Source organism: Saccoglossus kowalevskii, chromosome 4 (assembly GCF_978046115.1).
Source record: "Saccoglossus kowalevskii chromosome 4, keSacKowa6.1, whole genome shotgun sequence".
Classification (NCBI taxonomy): Eukaryota; Metazoa; Hemichordata; class Enteropneusta; family Harrimaniidae; genus Saccoglossus; species Saccoglossus kowalevskii.
The window spans coordinates 40,305,458-40,315,670 of record NC_140644.1 but is presented as its reverse complement, the minus strand read 5'-3'; the positions used below and the strand labels follow the sequence as shown (position 1 = coordinate 40,315,670).

Here is a 10,213-nt window from a genome sequence, read left to right as displayed (position 1 = left end):
GTGGTGTAATATATCATCTACTATGGCGCTATATGTCACCTATTACATTACTATAGCATTATAAATCATCTACTGCATAACGTTGTGTTAAATATCATCCACAATGACGCTATATGTCACCTATTAAGTTACTATAGCATTACAAACATCTACTGCATCACGTGGTGTTATATATCATCTACTATGGCGCTATATGTCACCTATTACATTACTATAGCATTATAAATCATCTACTGCATCACGTGGTGTTATATATAATTTACTATGGCGCTATATGTCATCTATTATATTACTATAGCATTATAAATCATCTACTGCATCACGTTGTGTTAAATATCATCTACTATGGCGCTATATGTCACCTATTACATTACTATAGCATTATACTCATCTACTGCATCACGTGGTGTTATATATCATCTACTATGGCGCTATATGTCACATATTACATTACTATAGCATTATAATCATCTACTGCATCACCTCGTGTTATATATCATCTACTATGGCGCTATATGTCACCTATTATATTATTATAACATTGTAATCATCTACTGCATCACATGTTGTTATATACATCTACTATGGCGCTATATGTCACCTATTACATTACTATAACATTATAATTATCTACTGCATCACCTGGTGTTATATATCATCTACTATGACGCTATAGGTCACATATTACATTACTATAGCATTATAAATCATTTACTACTTTACGTGGTGTTAAATATCATCTGCTATGGCGCTATATGTCACCTATTATATTACTATAACATTATAATTATCTACTGCATCACGTGGTGTTATATATCATCTACTATGACGCTATAGGTCACCTATTACATTACTATAGCATTATAAATCATTTACTGCATCACGTTGTGTTAAATATCATCTACTATGGCGCTATATGTCATCTATTATATTACTATAGCATTATAATCATCGACTACATCGCGTGGTGTTAAATATCATCTACTATGGCGCTATATGTCACCTATTACATTACTATAGCATTATAATCATCTACTGCATCACGTGGTGTTATATATCATCTATTATGGCGCTATGTGTCACATATTACATTACTATAGCATTATAATCATCTACTGCATCACCTGGTGTTATATATCATCTACTATGGCGCTATATGTCACCTATTACATTATTATAACATTATAATCATCTACTGCATCACGTGGTGTTAAATATCATATACTATGGCGCTATATGTCACCTGTTATATTACTATAGCATTATAATCATCGACTGCATCGCGTGGTGTTAAATATCATCTACTATGGCGCTATATGTCACTTATTACATTACTATAGCATTATAATCATCTACTGCATCACATGGTGTTATATATCATCTACTATGGCGCTATATGTCACATATTACATTACTGTAGCATTATAATCATCTACTGCATCACCTGGTGTTATATATCATCTACTATGGCGCTATATGTCACCTATTACATTATTATAACATTATAATCATCTACTGCATCACGTGGTGTTAAATATCATATACTATGGCGCTATATTTCACCTGTTATATTACTATAGCATTATAATCGTCGACTGCATCGCGTAGTATTAAATATCATCTACTATGGCGCTATATGTCACCTATTACAGTACTATAACATTATAATTATCAACTGCATCACCTGGTGTACGTTATATATCATTTACTATGACGCTATAGGTCACCTATTATATTACTATATCATTATAAGTCATCTGCTGCATCACGTGGTGTTATATATCATTTACTATGGCGCTATATGTCACCTATTACATTACTATAGCATTATAAATCATCTACTGCATCATGTGGTGTTAAATATCATATACTATGGCGCTATATTTCACCTGTTATATTACTATAGCATTATAATCGTCGACTGCATCGCGTAGTATTAAATATCATCTACTATGGCGCTATATGTCACCTATTACAGTACTATAACATTATAATTATCAACTGCATCACCTGGTGTACGTTATATATCATTTACTATGACGCTATAGGTCACCTATTACATTACTATATCATTATAAGTCATCTGCTGCATCACGTGGTGTTATATATCATTTACTATGGCGCTATATGTCACCTATTACATTACTATAGCAATATAAATCATCTACTGCATCACGTGGTGTTATATATCATCTACTATGGCGCTATATGTCACCTATTACATTACTATATCATTATAAATCATCTACTGCATCACGTGGTGTTATATATCATCTACTATGGCGCTATATGTCATCTATTACATTACTATAGCATTATAAATCTTCTACTGCATAACGTTGTGTTAAATATCATCCACAATGACGCTATATGTCACCTATTATATTACTATAGCATTACAAACATCTACTGCATCACGTGGTGTTATATATCATCTACTATGGCGCTATATGTCACCTATTACATTACTATAACATTATAATTATCTACTGCATCACCTGGTGTTATATATCATCTACTATGACGCTATAGGTCACCTATTACATTACTATAGCATTATAATCATCTATTGCATCACATGGTGTTATATATCATCTACTATGACGCTATAGGTCACCTATTACATTACTATAGCATTATAAATCATTTACTGCTTTACGTGGTGTTAAATATCATCTACTATGGCGCTATATGTCACCTATTACATTACTATAACATAATTATCTACTGCATCACCTGGTGTTATATATCACCTACTATGACGCTATAGGTCACCTTTTACATTATTATAGCATTATAATCATCTTCTGCATCACGTGGTGTTAAATATCATTTACTATGGCGCTATATGTCACCTATTACATTACTATAGCATTATAATCATCTACTGCATCACCTCGTGTTATTTATCATCTACTGTGGCGCTATATGTCACCTATTACATTACTATAGCATTATAATCGTCTACTGCACCACCTGGTGTTATATGTCATCTACTATGGCGCTGTATACCACCTATTACATTATTATAACATTATAATCATCTACTGCATCACGTTGTGTTAAATATCATCTACTATGACGTTATATGTCACCTATTACATTACTATAGCATTATAATCATCTACTGCATCACGTTGTATTAAATATCATCCACTATGACGCTATAGGTCACCTTTTACATTACTATAGCATTATAATCATCTACTGCTTTACGTGGTGTTAAATATCATCTACTATGGCGCTATATGTCACCTATTACATTACTATATCATTATAAATCATCTACTGCATCACGTGGTGTTATATATCATCTACTATGGCGCTATATGTCACCTATAAAAATTACATTACTATATCATTCGTTCCTCTATGTTGATATAACTAGAAATATAAGAAAAAATTATCTGTTTTCGATAAACATACTTGTATTGACTGGGGAATGAGAAATAACGTCATTTTGGAATAGATCAGGGGAATAGATATGTTTACACAAGTGACCTGCATTGAGTGAATCAGAGCAGGTGTCAAGCACTGTTGGCATACTCGTACTTAGATACGATAAAATGCGGTAGAAATTTCTACTGTAATAAACAGGTTAATTTCGAACGGTGATGAACACCTTTGTTTGTTTTCTTCACCGGACAAGATATATTTATTCGAATATTGTATCACCACATTGCGAAACCGTAACGAATTCACAAACTACTAGTAATTTAACTAGTAATTTAACTCTAGGCAAAAATGGAAACAACTTTATTGAACAGAATACGGAAATTTAGAATTTCTGAAACTTTAAGATAAATGAATATTTCGGAGAGGGAAAATGTGCACTTTATGTGAAGGGGGCAAGGGGGTAGCTGGTACAGGTTACATGAAATAAAAAATGCATTTTACGTTTTTACTGGAAATAAAATGAAAGTTCCATTTACAGTAAAAAAAATGATTTTTACACTTTACAGATAAAGCAAATTCCCTATTACATTTTACATTCAATAGTATATTGTATAATTTGTATTTAAAAATCTAAATTGGAAATTGCGCACGAATTGCAACATTTAATGAGGAAAATGCTTTATACAAAAAATAAGATCTTTGTACAAATTATGGACGAATAGCTGATTACATTTTTTACCTGATTACATTTTTCATTTTTATTTAAATTACATTATTACAAAAATAAAAAAAAAATGATTACAGCTTACGAAAAGATCCCCTTGCCAACCCTCCGATCTGTAATAGATGAACGTTACGTGTTATTTAATCGTAAGAACGATAGTTCAGGAAAGATGCTCGATGAGGGCGCAAAACCTAAAGTCAAATGTTAACCACGTGATAGTGCATGTTTATATGTAAGGTCTTGGGATTGGGAATGTGATAGTTTCACGCAACATTATATATCAGTACATTTGGTTCAACATAGTCGAACTTGAACACCATGAACTACAGTAGATTTCTGAACGCCGTCAGCTTGGCTAGAGTTCCATCGCCAACGAGAGTGCTCAGTAAGTGAATACAAAATAATCGACAGATATATTAGTTGGTATATAGTGTTTATAAATGATTGACATGAGGTCATGAGCCTTTAGTCACCCCCCCCCCTCAATCAAATGATCTCAAAACGATCTCAACAAATGATCATAAATGTGTTGTTTGAATAGTTTACAATTGGTTCCCATAGCAGAAACATTTCATCATAAGTTGCGTCAAAAAACCCCTTGCATACAAACACCTCATTACACACAGAATGTAGAACACTTTCTCCAGGATATTGGAAACCAAAATATCATTCAATGGTAAGGCCGTTTCTGATTGGCTCCTGAGTTGGAGATTTAAAAAAACCCGACATACTTATAGACAGCTCTGATAAAACATCATTTGAAGCTTGACAGAGTAGGTAGAGCACTTACTAGTAATGATGGAGGTTAATTTGACGATCTACCAAAAAAGACAAAAATTAAACTTTTGCAAAGCTTTATGGGTAAAATCTAGGTTAGATTACTATAAGCCTGGTTTGTTTGACTATAATGGTTAAAAGGAATGGTACCCTAAAATTAGTGAATAAATGGAAGTAAAGGCTGACTATATATTCACTGATTTGTCACCTTAGATTGTTCAAACATAAATAACCCATGTCAAAGGACAAACATAAAAGACGAAAACATCTCAATACATTGACAGAAAAGTAAAGGAAGTTTTTCACTTTATATACATGTTTATATATTCATGTTGTTGTGTTATTTGTTCATTTATGAGTTGAATGGGAGACAATGTTTTTTTAAAAATGTACCAACATTTCCTGACATACTTTGCAGATTATAAATTTTACCATTTTTAGGTGAAACAATCATTTCTATGTATTTTGTTTCACTACTGCGCTCATGAATATAATCCCCATATAATATTAAATATTGATACATAGGTTGTACAGGGGTTGTTTCCTGGCTGCTGGCTTGTAAATAATGGCTACCAGTATTGTCAGTCATTAAGCAAACCTAAATTCACACAGCAACATTCATTCATGCAGTGGTGCATTTCATGGGAGGGCGCACCAGACAAGTTTCCTCTTTAAAACCCATAATGCAATGACACAATGATGTCATTTTATATTTGAGGTTTTGATCAAATTCACATATTTTTAGTGAAAAATTTAATTTAGTATACACACTATAAAACTATGTTACAATTACAAAACTATAGCAGAATAGCCTATATATATATATACATATGTGTGTATACTGGGTATGGTGGGGAGTTTACACAAGACACTGAATTTTAACCACTGACAAAAGGAATAAGAATACAAATTAAACTTAATAAAATTAAAATGACACAAAAATCTACATAAAATGTAAAATAACTGTTATGTTTCAGATATGTTTTTGATGAAGTAAAGTCATCATCTGTAAACAAAACATCACACCAAAGTACATGCTGATATTAAGAATGCTATTAGACAGAGTTTAACTATACATTGCATTGCAGTAAATTATACTGAGGTCAAAACAGGTCATCTTCTGACCCCATGGAGGTCAAATTCATTAACTTGTGTATTTTAATGGATTCAACAGTTCACATGGTATTTAATGACTTTTCCAAAAAACATCTAATAATAAATATCAGTATAACATCATTAGAATGGCATCAGCTGTATTTTTTTGTAATTCAATTGTATAACTGTACCAAACTATTCATTGTGGTACCAAATAAATACACGTACTTAATGTAAAATATTTTATTTTATCTGGAATTAATTTTCGCTGAAAAGACATTTTGGGTGTTTTGTAAGAAGTTTATTTTTACTGATTTTTGATGAGTTAAATGTAAAATATTAGAAAAAAAGTATATTCGCTGGATTTTGTTTTCACTGAACCACTCCTTCAGCAAAAATAAATTCTAAATACATTATATGTCATGTGACAAGGCATTTTTGATAATATTTATGACTTTTTTCGGTTTTACTTGCCATTATTCAGTTTATCATATATTGTATGTTGGTCTTAGATTTGAAATAGTTGGAGAATATCTAGATGGTGTTTTACTGCCATATGTGTTCATTTATTTATACCACAAAGGAATGCAGCATTGCAGAACAGAACCACATGAGACTCTGTGAGACATAACTTTGTAAAACAGGAGGGCAGAGATAATATATGATTTGACAAAGTGTAGTGTAAATCACATAAACCAGATGGTATTACGAATTTTTTAGGGATGAACCATTAGAAATATCGGAGGTGTCTTTTGCAATTCTTTATTCACAAAAGTCTCATTTTCCTCATTTTAGTCAGTTATGTATACAAGTAATTTTCATTTTCTTTTTATCCTTGTTCTAATTTTCAATATGGAAGTAAAACTGAACTATTACTATATTTTATTATCCAGAATTTGTGTGATGTACAATTTTTGGTTGAAGTGATCACACAGGAGTTCTCAAGTGAAAACACTTTCTATACTTAAAATGAAATCTTTTTATTCTTTCATAATTGAATGGGTTCTGTCCCCCCCCCTCCCCAACCTTTCCCAATTATGTATACTTGCGTCATGCAATTAACTTGTCATTAAGTCTTCCAGCCCTTCTCCCATAGTTTTCAAATGGGAATTCCTTATAAACCGTTCACTTGTCTAATTGATGTGGCTGGACAATACATTGATAAATTTAATAAGGACCAGAAATAGAATCCTGTTGTGATCTAACCCCATGACTTACACTCTTGATAGTCACCATGTTATCCATTAGTGTCTTGTAAGTGTAAATTGATTGTCAAATTGTATTAATATTTACCAAAGTGGTACCAAAGATGTGCCTAAGGATGTGACCCCGATTCAAGGTCACTTATTTTCAAACCTATATTTCATAAATAGAATGGCATTTGACTAAACTTGTTAAAATTGTTTAACATAAATTTTCTAACTCTGATTTTCAATATCTGTGAGCCTATTCATGTTTTCTCTGAAAAAAAAAATGTGTTTTTGCAATTTCCCACTCAAAATAGACATATGCAAACCAGACATTATTGTCTGTAGCCTTGCTGTCTATTGTTATCAAAAGTTTGTTGCAATTAATAGTCAAAATATACGAATAAATTTATTTTCACTTCTTTTTGACAAGTTGAATGTAAAATATAGAAAAAACACATATTCGCTGGATTTTATTTTCACTGAATCACTCTTTCAGCGAAAATTGTGAAAATACAAAATATTTTCAATTCAATTTGTGAGTTTATGGTAAAAAAATATTACTTGAGGAGGAAGTATGTAGCTGTGACATAGAGACCACTGAGTTGGTTCAATGCCTACTGTGGGGGAGAATTGTCAAGAGTTGAAATGTTGGATTAAAAGTGCCTTTCTCTGTAATTACAAATTATACCATATGTATTTGAATGTAGTTGAATATAATGTTTATTAACTGAAGAATAATATGCACCTTTCAGACACTTTTTGAGTAAAACTTTTGACAAACCGTACACATCAATGTTATTTGCAGTGAAAATTGAACTCTATTTTTTGTGAAACAAAATAAAAAACTGGTCAAGAATTATATTTCTTTTATTAAAAAAATTTTTGGACTTTATTCAAATAGCTGCAAGTAATTTGCATAAATAATAAGAGCTGCAAACAAGTATTACCACACACACAGTACCGTACACAACTTCTGAGTAGACATTGAAAACAATATTTCAGTCAGTGTTAGTGTCAGTGTTAGTGACAGTTGTAATACAAATATCTTTGTTTATTTCTGGGCACTGACCAAAAAAGAGCTTCAGCATCAGCTTCTACATCCCTTTGTCTGATTAACATTTTTAAATCCCCATCACCTTGTGTTTCTCTGATTTCAATAAATACTGAAAAATGTAATTTATGCAGCACATCAAAATATGTAATTGTTATCAATATTTAACTTTCTGTATATTCATCTCACTCATTTAAAATAAATTGTTAAAAAGGTGCATCTCATTCATCATAGTCAATCACACTTATTTTACTTTTCATTTACTCAACTTTTGCTTTTACCTAGTTATTAGTCCCCGTTCGGATGCAGTCCAAAAACGGGGACTTATGTTTTGACCCTTGTGCGTCCGTGCTTGCGTGCGTGCGTGCATCTGTGTGTGCATCCGGACGAAGCTGTATCTTAGAAATGCCTGGACGAATCGTAATCAAACTTCACACATACATCATACATGATTCAAAATGGCTGACTGGCGGCCATTTTGTTTTAATGAATGGGCTTCTAGACTCATATCTCTGACTTGCTTTGACTGATTATGTTCAAATTTTATATATTCATTATAAATCATGTTATATATAGATATGGCTGATTTTGTTTTAATTAATGCTGTTCCAGAGCAATATCTCCCAATATGGACAAGTACTTGTTTGACGATCAGATACAAATGTCAATCATTTTAATCTAAAACAATCATCATAATCATATTCCTGATATGGTTATATTCCAGCTATATTACTATAAACAAAATCATATATATTAAATTTGATAACTAACGGGGACTGTGCCATGCATGGCTTGTTCATTATTAACTTTATTACATTTTAAACACCAAATTAGAAATGTCAAATTTTCTATACGGTTGTAATAAAGCTGTTATCTATTTATGTATCACAAGAAGTCCAACATACTAATTTATTTTAGGATTCCATATCTTTAAATTAATTAACGTTGACAAAGCTTAAATAACCTGGGCGATGGTCCAGTGGTTAGAATGTTTGCTCTGTACCAGGGAGGTTCTAGGTTCAATTTAAGAGCAGACTGTTCACTGAGCAGTATAAATCAGAGTACAGTCTACCCTGCCTTCCATACACACATGGTATAGGGTCTGGGAGACTGGTATACAGACCTACACATGTGGTATAGGGTATGGGAGACTGGTTTACACACATACACATGTGGTATAGGGTGTGGGAGACTGGTGTACACACATACACATGTGGTATAGGGTATAGGAAACCGGTATACACATGTGGTATAGGGTATGGGAGACTGGTATACACACATGTACATGTGGTATAGGGTATGGGAGACTGGTGTCCACACATACACATGTGGTATAGGGTATGGGATACCGGTATACACATGTGGTATAGGGTATGGGAGACTGGTATATACACATGTACATGATATAGGGTATGGGAGACTGGTTTATGCACATGTACATGGTATAGGGTATGGGAGACTGGTATACACACATACACATGTGGTATAGGTTATGGAAGACTGGTCTACACACATACACATGGTATAGGGTATGGCAGACTGGTATACACACATGTGGGATAGGGTATGGGAGACTGGTATACACACACATGTGGGATAGGGTATGGGAGACTGGTGTACACACATGTACATGGTATATTGTATGGGAGACTGGTGTCCACACATGTACACGGTATAGGGTATGGGAGACTGGTATACATATGTGGTATAGGGTATGGGAGACTGGTGTCCACACATGTACATGGTATAGGGTATGGGAGACTGGTATGTACACATGTACATGGTATAGGGTATGGGAGACTGGTGTATGCACATGTATAGGGTATGGGAGACTGGTGTACACACATGTACATGGTATATTGTATGGGAGACTGGTGTCCACACATGTACACGGTATAGGGTATGGGAGACTGGTATACATATGTGGTATAGGGTATGGGAGACTGGTGTCCACACATGTACATGGTATAGGGTATGGGA

At 33.0% G+C, this 10,213-nt stretch overlaps 1 protein-coding gene across 1 annotated transcript in view; it reads left to right on the top strand.

The window, feature by feature from the left end:
- Positions 1–4,346: 4,346 nt before the first annotated feature.
- The window catches only part of LOC144353376 (kynurenine/alpha-aminoadipate aminotransferase, mitochondrial-like), a 120,855-nt gene continuing 114,988 nt past the window's right edge, over positions 4,347–10,213 (top strand). Inside the window, exon 1 of the mRNA XM_085498122.1 lies at positions 4,347–4,505. Within this exon, the coding sequence (XP_085354248.1) occupies positions 4,439–4,505 (67 nt within the window). The 5' untranslated portion in view covers positions 4,347–4,438. The remainder of the gene's footprint in view (positions 4,506–10,213) is intronic.